The 20,145-nt window shown below is 35.6% G+C and overlaps 1 protein-coding gene across 1 annotated transcript in view; it reads left to right on the top strand.

The window, feature by feature from the left end:
- Positions 1-19,866, top strand: part of LOC105749518 (inter-alpha-trypsin inhibitor-like) — an 84,368-nt gene extending 64,502 nt beyond the window's left edge. Inside the window, exons 4-6 of the mRNA XM_023497760.2 lie at positions 10,604-10,648; positions 12,789-12,879; positions 19,431-19,866. Coding sequence (XP_023353528.1) covers positions 10,604-10,648; positions 12,789-12,879; positions 19,431-19,488 — 194 coding nt within the window. The 3' untranslated portion in view covers positions 19,489-19,866. The remainder of the gene's footprint in view (positions 1-10,603; positions 10,649-12,788; positions 12,880-19,430) is intronic.
- Positions 19,867-20,145: the final 279 nt, after the last annotated feature.

Below are 20,145 nucleotides of genomic sequence, written 5' to 3'. Positions count from 1 at the left end.
GATGGAATGATATTCTAGATTTAGAAAGTCTGTTCTGCTCTGGGCTGGACTGGAATCAGGTAGATTTAATGGGATATATGAATTTGTCCACCAATCAAGACAAATAGCCCCTAAGTTGATAAGACAGATGGCAAGAAGATGACCAAGGTGATATTTTATTTGTTGAAATTGATTAACCTAAATTTAAATACTTATAAGCCAGTTTAGCCTGTATTCATATTTAATAATAATTTTTCATTACTTATAAATTTTTTAAAAATTAGGGAAATCTATTTAGCCTCATGGTCCAAAGATAGATGGCATGCAAAAGCATATAAGCTGTTATGTCTGTATCACCCTGCCCCATCCCAACCCCAAAAAAGCTAACCAAAAAAATTCTAACTACAACCACAAATTTGATTTAAATAAGACACAAGAAGTTAATTTTATTCTGAAACATATTTTCAGCTTAATACTGTTGTTACTAGGGGATAAGTAACATAATGTGCTGCCCCAATGGTATTTTAAAGACTACAGCTGGAATGGCCATATGTAGCTTGATTACCCAAATGCATCATCTTCCTCAGCTGACATTTACTATGCCCACTCACTCAGATACATAGCAGTGTTCCAGACACTTAAAACATGGAGAAATTCTAGGTAAATGGAATTTACTCTAACTAAATGTTGATTAGTAACATTTTGCATCTTCTGACCCCCCCATGTCTTCTATAAGGCTTGAAAAGATCTTGGCAACTGGTCCTGTCACTTCCTGGCAAATAGAGGGAGAAAAAATGGAAGTAGTGTCAGCTTTTATTTTCTTGGGTTCAAAAGATTGCCACAGACAGTGACTGCAACCATGAAATTAAAACATGCTTGTTCCTTAAAAGGAAAGTTCTGGCAAATCTGAACAGCATACTAAACAGCAGAGACATCACCTTGTTGAAAAAGGTCTGTATAGTCAAAAGCTATGGTTTTTCTAGTAACAATGTATGACTATGAGAGTAAGACTAAAAGGAAAAGCGAAGTGCTGCAGAATCAGTGCTTTTTGAATTATAAGACTAGAAACTTGAGAGTCCTCTGGATAGCAAAGGGGTCAAATCAGTCAATACTTAAAGAAATTAATTCAGAGTATGCACTGGATGATCAAATACTGAAGCTGAAGCTTAAACACTTTGGTGACATGAGAAGATGGAGACTCATTAGAAAAGATCCTGATTTGGGGAAAGATTGAAGGCACAAGGAAAGGAGGACATCACAGGATGAGATGGATAGATAGTGTCATGAAAACAATGAACATGAACTTGAACAGATTTGGGAATTGGTAGAGGACAAAAGGACCGGATGTGCTATGAAAGAACCAGATTAATATCACTTGAATGACCAAACAACAGCAGCAGCAAAATTTGGCCCTTGTCAACTTCTCCATACCATAAATTTGTTTTATGAAGATTCTAAACTGGAACATTACATGTTTCATTCCAAGATCTGGACACCAAAGGACTTCTCCATTCAATGTGATTCAATTAAATATGTTTTACTTAAAAGCCTTCTGGGTTAGGGAAGCAATAAACTGGGGAAACATTTTTACATCCAAAGGATCTGATAAAACCTCATTTCTAAAATATAGAGAGAATTGACTCAAATTTATAATAGTTCAAGCCATTCTCCAATTGATAAATGGTCAAAGGATATGAAGACAATTTTCAGATGAAGAAATTGAAACTATTTGTAGCCACATGAAAAGATGCTCCAAATCACTATTGATCAGAGAAATGCAAATTAAAACAGCTCTGAAATACCGCTATACACCTCTCAGATTGGCTAAGATGACAGGAAAAAATAACGACCAATGTTGGAGGGGATGTGGGAAAACTGGGACACTGATGCATTGTTGGTGGAATTGTGAATAGATCCAGCCATTCTGGAGAGCAGTTTGGAACTACGCTCAAAAACTTATCAAACCCTTTGACCCAGCAGTGTTTCTACTGGGCTTATATCCCAATGAGATCTTGAAGGAGAGAAAGGGACCCACATGTGCACTTATGTTTGTGGCAGCCTTCTTTGTAGTGGCAAGGAACTGGAAACTGTGTGGATACCCATCAATTGGAGAATGGCTATTACAAAACAGAATAAATTAGGGTATATGAATGTTATGGAATATTATTGTTCTGTAAGAAACAACCAGTAGGATGATTTTAGAGAGGCTTGCAGAGACTTACGTGAACTGATGCTAAATAAAATGAGCAGAACCAGGAGATCATTATACATGGCAACAAGACTATACAACTATCAATTCTGATGGACGTGGCTCTTTTCAATATTGAGATGATTCAAACCAGTTCCACTTGTGCAGTGATGAAGAAAGCCATCTACACCCAGAGAGAAGATCATGTGAACAGAGTGTGGAATAAAACATAGCATTCTCACTCTCTCTGTTGTTATTTGGTTGCATTTGGTTGTTTTCTTTCTCAGTTTTTCTTTTTCTTTCTTCTTGATCTGATTTTTCTTGCACAACAAAATAATTGTATAAATATGTATACATATGTTGGATCTAACATGTATTTCAACATGTATTGGACCACCTGCCAGCCAGGGGAGGGGTAGGGGTAAAAAGGGGAAAATTTGCAATAAAAGGTTAAGCAAGAATTAATGCTGGAAAAATTACCCATGCTTTGTAAATAAAAAGCTTCAATTAAAAAAATAAAAAATAAAAGCCTTCTGGGTTCAAGGCTTTGGGATATAGGAATTAAAAAAAAACTCTCTGAATTTACAGGAGAAATATCTGTAAGGTGTAATTGTCCAGCCTCCTCACCAATGCAGGCCAACAACCATTCTGTGACTTGGTAGACAAAATTTAGGCACTGCCTGAAGCATACAACAATTAAAGTGATTTGCTCAAGATGACATTTTGAACTCAGAACTTCCTGATTAGGAACTCATCTTTCTTTCTTTCTTTCTTTTTAAATCATGAATTTTTTTAATTTATTTTTTATTAATATAGCTTTTTACTTACAAGTTATATGCATGGGTAATTTTACAGCATTGACAATTGCCAAACCTCTTGTTCCAATTTTTCCCCTCCTTCCCTCCACCCCCTCCCCCAGATGGCAGGTAGACCAATACATGTTAAATATGTTAAAGTATAAATTAAATACAATATATGTATACATGTCCAAACAATTATTTTGCTGTACAAAAAGAATCGGACTTTGAAATAATGTACAATTAGCCTATGAAGGAAATAAAAAATGCAGGGATTGGGACAAAATAGAAGGACTGGGAATTCTATGTAGTGGTATAGTAGATAGTGTGTAGTGGTAGATGAGTGTATCTCCCAGAGTTCTTTCCCTGGGTGTAGCTGGTTCAATTCATTACTGCTCTATTGGAACTGATTTGGTTGATCACATTGCTGAGGATGGCCACGTCCATCAGAATTGATCATCATATAGTATTGTTGTTGAAGTATATAATGATTTTCTGGCCCTGCTCATTTCACTCAGCATCAGTTCATGTAAGTCTCTCCAAGCCTTTCTGAAATCATACTGTTGGTCATTTCTTGCAGAACAATAATATTCCATAACATTCATATAGCACAATTTATTCAGCCATTCTCCAATTGATGGGCATCCACTCAGTTTCCAGCTTCTGGCCACTACAAAGAGGGTTGCCACAAACATTCTTCCACATACGGGTCCCTTTCCCTTCTTTAAAATCTCTTTGGGATATAAGCCCAGTAGTAACACTGCTGGATCAAAGGATATGCACAGTTTGATAAATGTTGAGCATAGGAATTCATCTTTCTACCCACTTCTCCAGAGTTGCTTCTAAGGCCCTAAAGATAAAAACAAACAAATAAAAATAAACTCCCTGTCTTTGAGGAGTTTAGTCAAATCAGTAAGCCCTAAGCATTTAAATTAAGCATTTAAAATGTGGTAAGCCAAAGTTAACTGCTAAAATAGAAATAGGAGCAAAAAAAAAAAAAAAAGAATTTACATCCTAATGAGGACAGACAGAACCTAAAAAAAAGGAGCAGGAGATACTTTTTTGAGCTGGGAGGGCCATGGTGGAGAAAAAAAAGTCCAGAGAATCAGGAATTGAGCCTGAATAGGAATGAAGGAATAACCATGGCTGGCCTGGGTCCTTCCTTAAAATGGAAGTTCCAGAAGAAGGAGACACAGAGACAGAAAGAGAAACCCTAGGATCTCCTAGGTTAAGAAAACTGTGGGAAACAGTGAAGAAAGAAGGCCAGGAACTCTGGAGTGGAGCCTAGAGCAGAATAAAGAATTATTACATTACTGGGTAATTTGCTACCAGTCAATGTATCTGTATAGTTATCAACCACTTAAGTTCTGTCAAGGAGTGTATAATTACATGACTGTTTTGGTCACTGTTTCAGTTACCTTTTTCTTTGGTTATATTTCTCCTGCTTCTATCTTATGCCAAGTTAAAAACCTAGGAGTTCTGGTCCTGGGGGTGAATTCCCTTCCCTAGACCATCTTTTAGTCTAGCTTCTTTAGCCTCAGAGGCTATTTCCCAAATAGAGCATTGGGTGAGTATTGCATTTATGCCAGACCAGCTTTATCTCCCCATTCCACCTCCAGCATTCCTCAAATAATTATATACCTAAGATAGTTCACTAAGTGGATTTCTTTTCTTTTAATGTATCAAGGAGAAATAAAACAGAAGAAGGAAGTAAACAAAACATCTGACTGCCAGGAGCAGTAAGAGCCTTCCTCCTCAAATACCAGATGGTACAGTCCTTGGTGCCCATTCCTCTGCTCAGTCCTGGAGGAAAGAGAAATATCTCTGAGGGGGCACCTTTCCTGAGCCAGTTTCAGTCTGTAGCGGACGGGAACTACCACTTGTAGTTGCTAGTCTTTTTTGACTACAAGTTCTGAAGAGAAAGCAGGTTACCTCATATTTCTTTCCCTCAAAATAGAGAACAAATCTGCTCTTTTCCAACTTTGTGCCCCTCTCTCTTCCATCTTCCTTCTTTTTCCCAGAACATTCCACAAAACAATCTTTTTCTGTCTCTCTCGCTTTCTGTGTCTTTACATTTCTCTCTCCCTTTCTCTCTCTTGAGTTCTCTCTCTCTCTCTTTCACACACACACACACACACACACACACACACACACATCTTCTATACTCCCCAAAATATCCATTGCTATATATTTTGGGAATTTGTACTTCAAAAACAAGGGCTAAATAAACATCAGCTATTGGTATTATTTATTAAAATATAAACAGAGCATGCGTTTTTAAATAATCTGTCATTTGAGAAATCTCATCATTACTTATTGAAGTTGTACTTTTTATCTAAAGTGGAATCTCTTCAAATTCATCTGAAATTAAAAAAAACAAAACAAAACAAGAAATTGCCACTGGTGTGGATGATAGAACCTCACCCCACCCAATAACCTGACCATGTTGAGGAGAGCTTTTTGCCATATATAGTTACATTTAAAGGCATAGGATGTGATCCAGTGTCTAAACTCATATGATTACAAACTCTGTCATAAATGTAGTTCACATTTATAAGTTTTAATAACCCTGTGAGTCAGGTAGTAATGAGTCATCTCTATTTAAGAGATAAGGAAAATGATTCTCTAAGACACTAGATAATGCAATTTAAATTAGAGTATTAGGCTTTTAGTTTTAAGTTCTGAATTTAAATTTTGCCCAAGTCTTTTACTGACTATGTGACCACGACTTGCCAGTCATTTTATATCTCTCAGCTTCAGTTTCCTCATATGTAAAATGAGGATAATAGTAGTGCTTATTTCACCTTGTGATAAGATAATATATGTAAAGTGTTTTGTTTTGTAAATTTAAAATACTATGTACTTGCTAGTTATTAACATTAAGTGATTTGCCCATGATCAATGGGCCAATAAGTGTCACAGGTAGGTTTTTGAAAACTAGCCTCAAATCCGGATTCAATATCCATTCATCCATGCCATGTTATCTCCTCAATAAAACTTCTACTATATTTAATTCAAGAAATCTTTTATTTCTTCTTAGTTTTAAAATGTCATTAGATTTTTCCAAAATGATAGCTCTTTCCAAATCAAATACATATTTTAAGTACTTTCAAAACTACACTATTCTTGAAAATTCAGCAAATTTTCAATAATAAATGAGCCTATTTGATTTTTCTTCTCTAGTACTCACTGTCTCTTTTTCTTGCCTAGAGCTTTAGCTAAACCAAAATCAGAACAAAGGGAATCAGGAAGTGAAGGGCAGAGTCTTACAATAGTGTTTTATGGGCCTATAAAATGTATCCCTACTCCTGGAAACCACTATAGATAAGAAATCCCGATTCCATGGTGTTATTCACAAATAAGTAGGTTATGTGCCTGAGCTATGGTGTGTGATATATCTAAATATACAAATGCATATTGAATTATAATATATATGCATACACACATATATTTCCATATATACACACATATATGCACACACACCCATAATAGACACAATCGGATGCCTCTTGAATAACTGCCAATGAGAATATAAAAATTTACATATTCATGTAGAAAAGGATTAACAGCCATTCTGGGTAATTTTTGGCCCAGTGCCCATATGAGAATGTGAAAATCTCGTAATTAGAATAAATTAAACAGCCCAGTTAATTGTATAAGATAGATGAAATTTAAAAAAAAAAAAAACAATCATCTTAACTCTTTGTTCCCCTGAACATATTTTGTGCAGTTCTACTTCCATACCTTTGTTCATGTCATTATCCCCCTCAGAAATGTCTTACTCACTTCTTGTACCTATTCTTTTTAAAATCAATTTTATTGATATCTTTTAATTTTATGTCACCTACATTTCCCAATGTGTCCCTCATATCTTCTATAAATACACAAAAGAAAACACAAATACAAAAACACAAAAACAAAAAATACACAAAACCAGTTCCATAACATAACATAGTGTCTTTACTTCCACAAAGAAGTTAGGGAAAGGGCATATTTTCCCATAGTCTTTCTTTTGAGTGGAAATTGGCTCCAAAGAATAAAATAATCTTTGGTAAGTGCTTAGCACAGAGCTTGGCACATAGTGGGCACTTAGCAAATCTTTTCCTTTTTTCTCCTCATCCCTTCATTATAATTTGGTTTGGATTTTTGATAATTTTGTTCCTTTGAGGGCAGGGATTATTTCCTATATTTGCATCTTCAGTACCTGAAACATAATACAGTCATCCCTTTCACATCTCAGGGATTAGAGGTACCGGTTCCTGTGATCTGAAAAATCCAAGTAAAAATTTTTTGTGCTAATGAAATGAAGTCTAAATTTTTTTCTTTTTTTTTTTAGGGGGTGTTTATAGTACTTTATTGTAAAATTTGGGTTAATTATTTGGTCATAGGCTCTGTGTCACCTGCTGTGCTTTGCAGGTCATCTGTGGCTTTATCAAACCCCTCCCCCATTCTCATTTAATTTCTCATGCCAACTCTCCCCTACCCCCCTTTCCGATAAATTGAGACTGCAACAAAGAAACAGAGAAAGTGGAGAAGTGGAAGGGATAACTGTGGAAACTAATAAATACCTGCTGAATGACTGATAAAGACAGTTATTTACTGTCTTTTTACATGGTTTTACATTTACATTGTATAAACTATTGGATATAATGTTTTTTTCTAATCCTGTTTATTTCACTTTGCATCAATTCATGACAATTTGCCTTCCTGGGCATCTCTGTATTAATGTTCATTATGCCCTAAAGTATTTGTAGAAAAGGAAGGTGATGAATCAGAACCAGATACAGATTCTAAGAATTAGAAATGGAGAGGAAGGAACGGGATTATACAGAGCTGAGCCAAGAACCAGTAGCCTTGGGACAACCAATGAAAAAAAGAAAGAGAAGATAAGACTGAGCCATGCAGAAAAAGGAAATATCAAAGGAAGATTCATTAGCTCTAAAAGTATCTGAAAGCAGAAAGAACACTTGGGAATGATTCCAGCAGGGTACCAACCAATTCAAAGACTGAGAGAAATATAGGTGGGGGAGGGGGAGATCTGCTCTTTCTTTAACTTATCTTACTGATGTCTATCAAAAATATTCTTATATGTGTGAGCATAAACAGAAATACTCTAATATAATTATATCAAAAGATATAAAAACAAAAAGCCTCAGTAACTTAAATGTTACTTCAACCATAAAGAGTCTAGGGGTTAATTCAAGATAAAATAAATGTTAATGTAGGCAGAGGACTCGTGTTCTGCCTAAAAGTTGGGAATTCTCGTAACTAGATACTCAGAGTGATTGTATTTACCACTTTTCACCTAAAACTCCATAGAGCAGCAGAGGAAACAACCATGTGGACATAAGGTATCATTATGTTCTCTGTAGGCTTAAAACAAGCTAATTATTATAATAGGGTGATACATCTGTCTATATATATATTACAGTGTAAATGGAAAATAATCTCAGAAAGAAGATTCTAGCAATTGGGGGAGGGCATAGGGGTGGAGAGAACAGGAAAGTCCTCTGCAGAAGGTAGGAAGGTGGCCAAGGAAGCAAGGAGGATGGCAATAGGGGTAGAGGTTAGGCACTGCAGGCTTGAAAGATAGCCAGTGCAAAAGGGCTCCGTTCGGAAATGTCAGGTCACCTATGATCAATCTAGGTAAATAGGCAGGTGTAGCCAGAGTGTAAGGAATGTGAAAAGAAATCAACTGTAAGAAGAATGGAAAGGTAGAATGGGGTCAGGATTTGAAGGTCTTTAAATGCCAATGAGGATTTTGTATTTGATCCTGGAGGTAACAGGAAGCCATTAGAATTTATTAAATGTTGGAGTAAAGTCATCCTAAAGTTTAGGAAAATCATATTGGCATCTGAGCAGATGGATTTCAATGGAAAGAGTTTTGATGTGGGAAGCCCAATCAGTACCCCACCCACCACTTACCCAGTCCTTTCAATCCAGGATATTGCTCCAACTGAAGTCCAGACTGTTAGAGGGCCCCAAAAGTCCTTTTTTAAATTATAGCTTTTTATTTACAAGATATATGCATGGGTAATTTTTCAACATTGGCAATTGCAAGACCTTTTGTTCCAATTTTTCCCCTCTTTCCCCTGAACCCTCTCCCCCACATGGCAGGTAGACCAATACATGTTAAATATGTTAAACTATATGTTAAATACAATATATGTATACATTTCCATACAGTTATTTTGCTGCACAAAAAGAATTGGACTTTGATATAGTGTACAATTAACCTGTGAAGGAAATCAAAAATGCAGGTGGACAAAAATAGAGGGATTGGAAATTCTATGTAGTGGTTCATCGTCATCTCCCAAAGTTCTTTTGCTGGGTGTAGCTGGTTCAATTCATTAATGCTCTATTGGAACTGATTTGGTTCATCTCATTGTTGAAGATGGCCACCTCATCAGAATTGATCATTATATAGTGTTGTTGTTGAAATATATAATGATCTCCTGGTCCTGCTCATTTCACTCAACATCAGTTCATTTAAGTCTCCCCAGACCTTTCTGAAATCATCCTGCTGCTCATTTCTTACAGGCACAATATTCCATAACATTCATACAACATAATTTTTACTCAGCCATTCTCCAATTGAAGGGCATCCACTCAGTTTCTGTTTCTGGCCACTACAAAGAGGGCTGTCACAAACATTCTTGCATATACGGGTCCTTTCCCTCTTTTAAGATCTCTTTGGGATATAAGCCCAGTAGTAACACTGCTGGATCAAAGGGTATGCACAGTTTGATAACTTCCAAAAATTCTTTTTGAACTCCATCACAACTTATTTTAGGAACCATTTATGATTTTCATTGATAAATGGGCCAAACCCTTTTGGAATTCACAGACTGTGTTGTGGTTTTTGGATCTTTGTATCCCTAGGTTTAACAAAGTATCTTATACACTGTAAATGTATTATGTTTGTTGGATTTTTTTTTAACATTTCTCACCTCTTGTGAATAATTAGTTCCATAAGTTTTTTTTTTTCTACAGGTGGGATATGTGGAGTGGGAATTACTTCCTTTTATGATACAAGTTTCAACAAGTTTTTCTTCTGAACAAATCTGGGTTCACTCTAGTTTGACTATTCACAGGACGTTAGCAGATTATGAAATCCAGAGATGCCAAACATATACTTCCAAATAATACCTGAGCCAGATTAAAATGTGATTGGGAAATATTTACCAAAAATACAAAAATACAATCAAATAATATTAGATTTTAAAACTAAGTCAATTTTAAATTTTAAAACAAAGTCCATAGGAATCCTTATATATGGGTTAGTAGCACTCACTTCCATTTGCATTTAACACCACAGATTTAGTCCAACCCCTTTATCTATAGGTGACAAAACTGAGGCTTCTTAAAGATTAAATGACTTTTGCAGAGTCATATAAGGTAATGGGTAACAGAGCTGAACACTGGCATTACATTCTCTGGATCACATATTCAGCAGTCTTCCTTCTGTACCCCACTGCCTAAATGTTTCAGTTCTGACCTTTTTAGCCTCCATCTTTCTAGACTCAAGAATCTCAGACTTTTTTGTCTTTCCTTATATAAAGCATGTGCCCCCAAAGAAGAAAGCAAACAAAACTTTGGGATGCCACCCAAACTAATATGCATTTGTCTATGCTTTCAGCTGATAATGGCCTGTTCTGGGATGAGGATGAAGAAATTAACATTGGTAAGAAAGTATATAGTTTTTTTTTTTATTTCCTTCCTTTCCCCTCAACAGTAGCTAATTCTCAGAGAACAAAGGATGGCCAAAAGGCAAGAGAAAGACAAACAAAGGTGAAATGTGTCATATTATTATTTATTCTCATTCTTTTTTGGGGAAAAAGTTTTTTGAGGAATAATAAAAAATGCAGCATGAAACCTGGGGGAGAGAAGTATGGTGTATTTAAAAATAAGAGTTGAAATGGAGTTGGTGGGCTAAGAACTCCTAAGTTGAGAAATGAAGATTGAGGAGAGGGAGACAAAGAAGAATTAACTTTAAATGTACCTCACAATCTGTTCAAACGATTAATCTATTAAATCTGTTAAAAGATTAATTATCTGTTCAATATGACTGACTTGGAGCCAGAAGGCCTGGGTTCAAGTTTCCCCTCTGCCACTGACTCACAGATTGATCTTAGGCAAACCACATTCCTTTCATCTAGAAAACATCTTAAAAAACAACTGCCCTCTGATGAGATTGTACAGGAAAGCAGAAAAACTCAAGCCAAAGGAAACAGACTTATAAAGGAGGAAATTCTAGAAATTTGAGGAATAATAGAAAGACCAAAGATTGAATTGAAGGAAAGAAAAATTGAAGACGAAAGCTTTGAGTTAGAAAAAAAGAAAGAGGATCTGGAGATATGGTCTATTGTATGGTATGATATATTAACAGATTCTTCAAAAGATAGAGGAACCAGTTATTTCTAAACAATATTTAAACATTTTTACATTAGAAAAACATCCAGGCTACACAAACTGTAAAATTATTTAGATATTATTTTGGTGAAAGATTTTTATTCTAGTTTAGTATCAGAAGAATCCATGATTAAACTGTGGAATTAGAAATGGTTCACTGACCAAAGACTTCAGGTATATGCTTTGTTCAGTGTCAATAAATTTAAAAAGCAGATCTTCATAATCACACAATTGATCTGAGGAGGTAAAAAAGCTAATGAGATCCTAAACTGCATGAAAAAGCTGTATTGTTAGCCTAAGGGAAGTAATAATCTGACAGGATTCTTCTCTGGTCAGACCACATTTGGGGTTTTGAGTTCAATTCTAGGTATCATAGTTTAGGAAACATGTTGATAAGCTAGAAAGCATCCTGGAGGAGAGCAGTGAATGAGACACTAGGTCACAAGTTCAAATTAAATTAGTATTGACCAAAGGAACAAGAAATGTTTAACCTAGAAAAAAAAATCTTAGGGAGAAGTATGTGTTTAGATACTGGAAAGGTATAAGTTGACTTGTTTGGTTTGGCAAAAGTTGAAGAAGTGGATGGAAGGCAGAAAGAGGTAAATTTAGACTTGACATAAAGATACCTTAACAAATTGGAATCCAAAGCAGAATGGGCTGCTGAGGAAGATTGTAGAGTTCCATTTACCAGAGGCTTTCAAGCAAAGAACACTTGTCTGCTCTGGTATATTAGAGATTCTAATCTAGATATGGATTAGACAAGATGATATCTACAATCCTTTTCAACTCTGCTTCTGTGGCTCAGAATTCAATATTTTTGCCATTATATATTATAATCACCTCTATCTTTGAAATCCAAGTAGTTGTATTGATGATTTCTAAGGTCTCTCTCAGTTCCAGTCCCAGAGCTGAAAAGAAACATAGATTAAATTCAATTCAGATGCTTCAGGTAGCCACTGAAATAAAGCTATGAGTATGCAAATTACAAATGTATCTTGGACATTGGAATTGGGAGGGACCTTAGATATCATTTAGTTTCACCTTCTCCCCTCATATCATAAAGATGGAAATGAAACTCAGAAAACTGGGGTCATAATAGGTTATTCATGGTTGCAAGACCTTTGTAAAATAATGCTTCATTAGCCAAATTTGAATCATTGTAAAATATGCTTTGAAAATACTACAATTTCATTTTTTAAAAGAAACTTTTTATCATGTCTTGCTAATTTAGACCAACCATTCCCACAATGCTTCTGAATCTGGAAGGCTTGCTTATTTGCAATCTGAGAACTAGAAACAGCAGTATCAAGAGTTGTTCCCTTAAGAAATCAGGACCAGTCAATCTTTGAAAGACCATAAAGTAGTCAAGTTTATGCCATCTTCTACTGGTCATGCTTTCTTTCCTTTTACAGGACTTATAGTGGGAATCATCGTGGGATGTGTGTCAATAATTGTTTTGCTTGTAACGCTGACCTTGGTCTTCTTGAAGAAAAAGCAGAAAAAGTAAGGAAAATGCAGTTCGACAGAGTTGCGGGTGGGGGTGGGGATTTACCTGGAGGGGGGGAGGGAGGAAAGCATTCCAGGTATGCTCAGTGCTTAGAGAAGAAAGTGTAATGGTATTTTTCCTTTCATTTGAAGACATAAAAAAGAAAGGAATTTCCCAAAGACCCAAGCTTTTAAAGCAATTATATATTTTTTAAAGAGTGAGATGATTTCAGTCCATTCTGAAAACACGCTCTCCTCATCCCTAAACTTCCAACGTTCCAAATCAGGCATAGGTAACCCCTTGATTCCTGTGTTGCAAAATTGAATGTCATTTTATTCAAGCAAGGATGTCACATGAATTATATGACTCTTAAGTTGTGTCTGCTTGATTGTTATAGAATGGCAGTGTGATAAGAGAGATACTAAAATATCCTCCCCTTCCTTTTCTCTGCACCCATCCTTCCTTTCTCCATTTCCTTTTTACTGTCATTGACACTGTACCAGATCAAGCCCTAATCACTTCTGGTCTAGACTATTACAACAACCTCCTAAGTAACTTCCTTACCTCTATTCTTCCCCTTCTTCAATACATTCTCCATACCAGTGCCAAAATAGTTCTTCCAATGAATAGATCTGACTCTGGCACTCCATTGTTCAAACATTTTTAATAGGTCCTTATTTGCTACTAGATAAGATATAAGGTCCCTGTCCTTATCTTTCTCTCTCTCTCTTTCTGTCTCACACACACACACTGTTTCCCCATTTTCTCTCACATTCCCTCATCTCTATGTTTTTGCCCTCTTTCTCTCTGCATACTGAAATTCTCTGCTTTTAAGGTACAGCTCAGGTACTATCCCTTACATGAAGCCTTCCCTGATCTCTCCAGTTGAAAGTAATTCCCACTCTCAAATTTTCTCCAGATCCATTGTCTATATCAAATTCAATATTTGTTACACAGTTACCAAAATGTTAGCACATAGTAGGGCTTCAATAAATGTTCTCTTTCCCCTCCTTCCCTTCTGTCTCTCTCTTTTGCTCCTATTGTAATCCCTTAAAGCATACTTATTTGTAAGTCTGTGACTTTTTTTTTCTATAAGATTACAAACTCCTTAAGAGAAAGGATTTTATCATTTTTATGTTTTTGTATCTTTAGTTCCTAACACAAAATCTTTGACTAGACCCAGAAATAATAGAATTTTGAGAGAATAAGCGTTTAAATTCTATCCACATGCCACCACTTATTGTTGAGGTCAGGAACCAAATGGTGAGGTCTACATTTGGGGTATCTAAATGAAATTAGGGTTTAGTTAAGGTCTAGTGGCAGGTTTGGGGTACAGGGAGTCAAACAGAGTTCCCCTGCAACTCCCTTAGATTGGGCGCAAGGATATGGCGGTATATGAGGTCTAGAAGCGGCGCGGATTCCCAATAAAAACATTTATTAGCCCAGAGAGCTAGATTAATAAAAGAGGTTTATTATTGAGTCTAGAAGTAGGAGATAGGTGAAGGTAGAGATAAGGAGGCCACTGGACAGAGGGTCCAGTGGACAGAGGGTCCTCACATGGCGACCATGTTTGGAATCTCTGCAAAGAGGGGTTCCCAGTGTGGTCCTTTTAAGTCGGAGACTTAGCTCGAGGGGCTTTGGGGTGTAGCCCCAAAGTTGGCTCAGATCCGGGTGGGGCTGGGACAGGTCCGGACCTTCTATTGGAATTCAAAGGGACCAGGATTTGTGAGTCAAAGGGTAATTTACATTAGCTAGGGGGGTTGGGAATCAAAGATTGGAATCTTTCCCACATCATTATTATGAAAGTAATGGGGGAAAATAACTAGGAGACAAACACTCAAGGGGTAAAGCTACTTTTCAATGCTAAACAGCATGGGATTGAACTTCAATATAACATTGCTCAGTGCTACCACCTCTATATTCTGTACCTTCCAGGCACGGACCTAGAACCCTGACATCTTCTAAGAAGCAGGAGGGGTGTCAGCATGACCCTTATCCTGATTTTTAGGCTAGAAATCGATTAGTCTGAGGTTCTAGGAGATAGACAACTGATCTGTTTCAAACTCACAAGCTTTCTAGGTCACTGTGCTATTTGCTCTAGGTTAATGATGTCTCTCATCATCTTAGCCTAAAGGTTCACACCTTTAAAGCCTTACACCCCTTCTAGTCAAATAATTAAACTTGAGCCTCAATTTACTCACCTGGAAAAGGGAGACAATTTTACCTATCCTTCTTACTTCACATATTTGTAAGGATCAAATATGATACTGTAAGTGAAAATGCAGTTCTCTATACACATGTAAGTCATTATTATTATATTTGATTAAAAAAAAGCCTACATAGCAATTTCAAAATATATAGTAAATAAAGCTTATTATATTTATTAGCTATCATTTTTAGGAGGTAGGGGATCAATTTAAACCTATATCTGATAATTGCTTTCTTTCCTTTCTGCCTGACTAATGCCAGGTTACATCTTCATCTGGCTGAAGCATTTTCATTTTCTCATTGTGTGAAATATATTCTGCATGTATTTTTTTCTCTTTTCTGCTAAAAAAAAAATTAAAGTTAGCCTTAGCATTGAAATCATAATAATGCTCACAAATATCTATAAGAAAATCACTTTGCCTTTAATATTGAGTAATATAGAATTAGTCAAATATAAACATGCTTTTTCATTTTAAAATAGAACTTTCTTTCTTGAAATGAAAGTATTCTCTAAATAAGCACCTTGAGAACAAGGATTATTTTGCTTGTCTTTATGTTCTTAGGGTTTAGCATAGTGCCTGACACACAGTAAGGAACTGTTTAATAAATGCTAGTTGACTGATTAGTGACTAATTAGGAAAAGGCTGGATATAATAGACTAAACAAGAAGGCTGGGAAACTGACAGATTATGCCTGAACCATTCATTCACACTCAGAGCCTAAAACCTCATGGGCTTTATAGCACATATGGACATTTTAGGGATTGGAGTACTCCCTCTCCCTGCTCCAAAATATAGAGATTACCATTCCCTTGCCCTGAAGATACTCTCTCTGCTGTGCATTGTACCCCAGTGAGACTTGGGGCTTCTAAAAAATAGTAAGACAGTTCTATTGAAAGCCTAAGGAGGTGATGGGAGTATGAAAAAGAAATAAGTTTCTTCCCTCCTATAATTCCTAGATTTTGTGCCCTCAACACATATGGGGAGATTTGTAGAACAAATAGTTTCGGTTTTTATGGAACCTTCCAGGTATAGTACCAGGCAGTAGGATTATAGTGACTAAAAATAGCTTCATTAAAAAGCACAGACTTCAAACCTGGACCTTATTTCTCTAAAGATCGCCTAACAAACTCAGCCATCCCATATTCAATGGGAAACTACGAAATAAGAAAAAAAATTTTAAGAAGCTCTTTAAGTAGGCAAAATAGATATAGCAGATTCTACTCATAGAAGAGTATTTTGAGAAGTAAGCTTACTCACAACCTATTTATTCTTATTTTAAATGCAAATCTAATGAGTCCCCAGAAGATAAGTAGCAGCTTTATCATGGTGTCTTATACAAGGTAGATGCTCTGTAAAAATGAAGCATTAAATTAGAAAGGCAATAAGGGGATAAGGGGGGATAAGGATAAGGATAGCTGACAGTATGTCCACAAAAGACTAAATCTCCCTTTTTAAAAGGGCACAAGAACTCACAAGGACATCTGGGACTACAATGTAGGGGCAAACAGTCCTATATAAGACAATAGTTTTATGAGAACATCATGAAGGCTAAGTTATAGTCAATGTGATCTATTTAAGAAGGCAAAGAGGTGTGGCCTATATTTAAAAAAATCTTTGCTACCACAATGAATAAATTCTTTTTTCTTTTTTTTTTTTTTTTTAATAGCCTTTTATTTACAGGATATATACATGGGTAACTTTACAGCATTAACAATTGCCAAACCTCTTGTTCCAATTTTTCACCTCTTACCCCCCCACCCCCTCCCCTAAATGTCAGGATGAACAGTAGATGTTAAAATATATTAAAATATAACTTAGATACACAATAAGTATACATGACCAAAACATTATTTTGCTGTACAAAAAGAATCAGACTCTGAATTATTGTACAATTAGCTTGTGAAGGAAATCAAAAATGCAGGTGTGCATAAATATAGGGATTGGGAATTCAATGTAATGGTTTTTAGTCATCTCCCAGAGTTCTTTTTCTGGGTATAGCTAGTTCAGTTCATTACTGCTCCATTAGAAATGATTTGGTTGATCTCGTTGCTGAGGATGGCCTGATCCATCAGAACTGGTCATCATCTAGTATTGTTGTAGAAGTATATAATGATCTCCTGGTCCTGCTCATTTCACTCAGCATCAGTTCGTGTAAGTCTCTCCAGGCCTTTCTGAAATCATCCTGTTGGTCATTTCTTACAGAACAGTAATACACAATGAATAAATTCTTAAAAAAATGTTGGCACTTGAAGACATAAGCTTTGTCTCTCTAGAAAATTGATTGATGTGGAATCTTTCCTTACTTGAAGATGTAGAGTGAAGAAGCTTCCAATCTTAAAGTGCTATATGTGAATAACAACAGCATAATTTAGAAGGAAATTCACTGGATGTGGATTCAGGAAAAATCTGGGTTTGAAGTCCATCTCTTTGAAATTACCACAGACAAATCACTAAACAGTTTACAATCTGTTGCATTATCTAAAATGGGGACGATAATAATTGTAGCAATTAACTTAAGAGATTGTTGTGAAGACCAATAAGATACAATATGTAATAATGCTTTGCAAGCATTAATGCTCTATACAAATTATACAAAATAATAAATATGCAAATATTTATTATTGTACATGTAATTAAAAGCTACACTGTATAGAATATGGGATTTGGAGAAAATATGGCCGGTAAATGGTGAAAACCCAGCAATCTGAAGAAAAATATAAAACCATGGAGACAGGACACACTTTAAAATTTAATTTCTCCTCTATCATCTTCTTAAGTCTAGACAATTAATAAAACAATAAATTAAGCCTAGATTTGTAGCATTTGCTGCTTTTTCTAATTGTAAATGCTCACACTGATAATTTAACAATGGGCTCTCCTCAGCCAGTTACAGCTGGCTCTATCACATTCTTGATCTAGATGCAGGAAGAATTGGATTCAAATTCAGCCTCAGACATTTGCTGCTATGTGAGCCTGGCCAATTACTTACCCATTTTTGTGCCTCCATTTTCTTATCTATATAACAGCACCTATTTACCAGGGCTATTGTAAAGACAAAGATATTTGTATTGTTTCCCAAACCTTAAGGCCTTATGTAAATGCCAGATATAATATCTTTTAATACATATATTATTATTATTGCAAGATCTGAAGTGTTGGGAGTTTTGAACCCCAGAACAAAGAATTCAAATTAATCCCCTGAAATAAAGGAATCAGAAATTACCTGCTCTAGTTCCTATTTGTTAACTTTATTTTCATCTAATCTGAAGTTAAGTCCTAATTTTTTTCATGTAATTTGTCCAGATTTAAGGAATATCAAGTGTCCTCTTTAACGTCAGCAAGGGAGATAGAGAACTGAGCCCAGAAAGAACCTTGATGACAGTTCAATCTAAGGTGGTTCATTGTGTCCCTAGGTGACCTCCTCTGTTCTCAAAATAAATAGTGGTAAGGAACAAGGAGATTAGTATTAGGATTAGATAACTGCTATCTATTATAGTCCGATGGGAATTCTCTAGGGAAAAAAATGAACTCTGCCTTCCTAGAAACCTCATTGGGAATAAGAGAAGAGCCAATAAAATCCTTTGGTCATCAGTGACAAAATCAGCTGCCAAGCTATGTGAAAGCAAAAGCATAGAGTTGGAATAAGTTACTCCCTGCTTAAAGTTCAGATATACTCATAAATTTAACCAAAACTCCATTAGAAATGAAAGAAAACAATAATGAATTGAACACAGCAGTTATGAGATTCAAACTCTGATGCTTTATTCATGCAAAAGTCCTCAGGAGATGACTTTTTGTTAAACTCAGCCTTGTTTTATTGCTCTATTTGCTTTTTTCTATAAAATGCTTATTTTGTTAGAGAGAGAAAAAAAGAGACTAAAAAAAAAAAGAGTAAGAGAGAGAAAGATAGACAGAGATTGGGGGGAGGGAGAGACAGAGACAAAGACTAAGATAGGGAGTGATTTCCTTTCCAGCATTTTAATAATATTTCCTCTTATGTGTGAAACAGGAGCACAGGCTCTAGAAAGAAACTTCCTGAGTTGAAATTCACCTCAAAAACTTGTTATTTGAGTAGTCTTGGGCAAATCACTTTATCCCATTGGTCATAAATTTCCTTCTCTGTAAAACGAGGGTGTATTCTAGATCTATGATCTCTTCTATGAACTTTTGACTCCTGAAGAAGAAGATTCAACATCTTATTTTCTGAGTTATTTATTGGTTTATGGAACATTAATATAAGATGGTTCATATGATAGAGACTTGAGTATTTCTAAAATAATACCTCTTGCTAAAAATTATAATATTATGGGACTATTAACATCATTGGTAAATGGTTATATATTTGTTTTTCCCCCAAGGGAGAAGAGGCATGGAAAAGGAAAAGAAACTCAACAATTGAATGTTGAATTGACCTGAAACAAGCAATTTTTATTCAGGCTAACATATGTGAATACACAGCTTTTTCTGATTTTTATAAATGAGTACCAGATTTTGCTACAGAAAATATTTTTGTATATTGTGTTTACTAAAATCTTTGCTGATCACTCAAAATAACTGGACAAAGTTAATATACATTATATGTTGTTTTTAAAAACAATTTTTCTATCTTTTCCTTTGAAATGCACATGGAGGTTCAGTTTTCATCAGTCTTTTATATAGTTTAGAACTGCTAGACTTGGAGTCAGATTTGGGTCAGAAATCCCAGCCCTACCACTTCAGTCAAAAACATTTGCTAATGTTTTGTATCAAAACATTTTTTTAAAAAACATTTATTAAATACCTATTTGTACATAGGTCACTAGGTGACCTAGGATGCATTAGGTGCTGAAGAAACAAAGTCAAAAATGAAAAAGATACAACATATCCACCAGTAGTTCTCAAACTTTCTTTTGTCCATAGCACAGTATCAATTAATCAACAAACATTTATTAACTACCTACCATGTGCCAGATACTATTCTAAGTACTGAGGCAACAAAAATGCAAAAAACAGTCCTCACCCTCAGGAATCTTACAGTGTAATGAAGATGACAACGTGCAAATAAATATATAAAAAGCAAGGTATGTATAAAAT

Source organism: Sarcophilus harrisii, chromosome 2, assembly GCF_902635505.1.
Source record: "Sarcophilus harrisii chromosome 2, mSarHar1.11, whole genome shotgun sequence".
Lineage (NCBI taxonomy): Eukaryota > Metazoa > Chordata > Mammalia > Dasyuromorphia > Dasyuridae > Sarcophilus > Sarcophilus harrisii.
The sequence above is the reverse complement of the archived record's forward strand: the minus strand, read 5'-3'. Positions and strand labels throughout refer to the sequence as shown.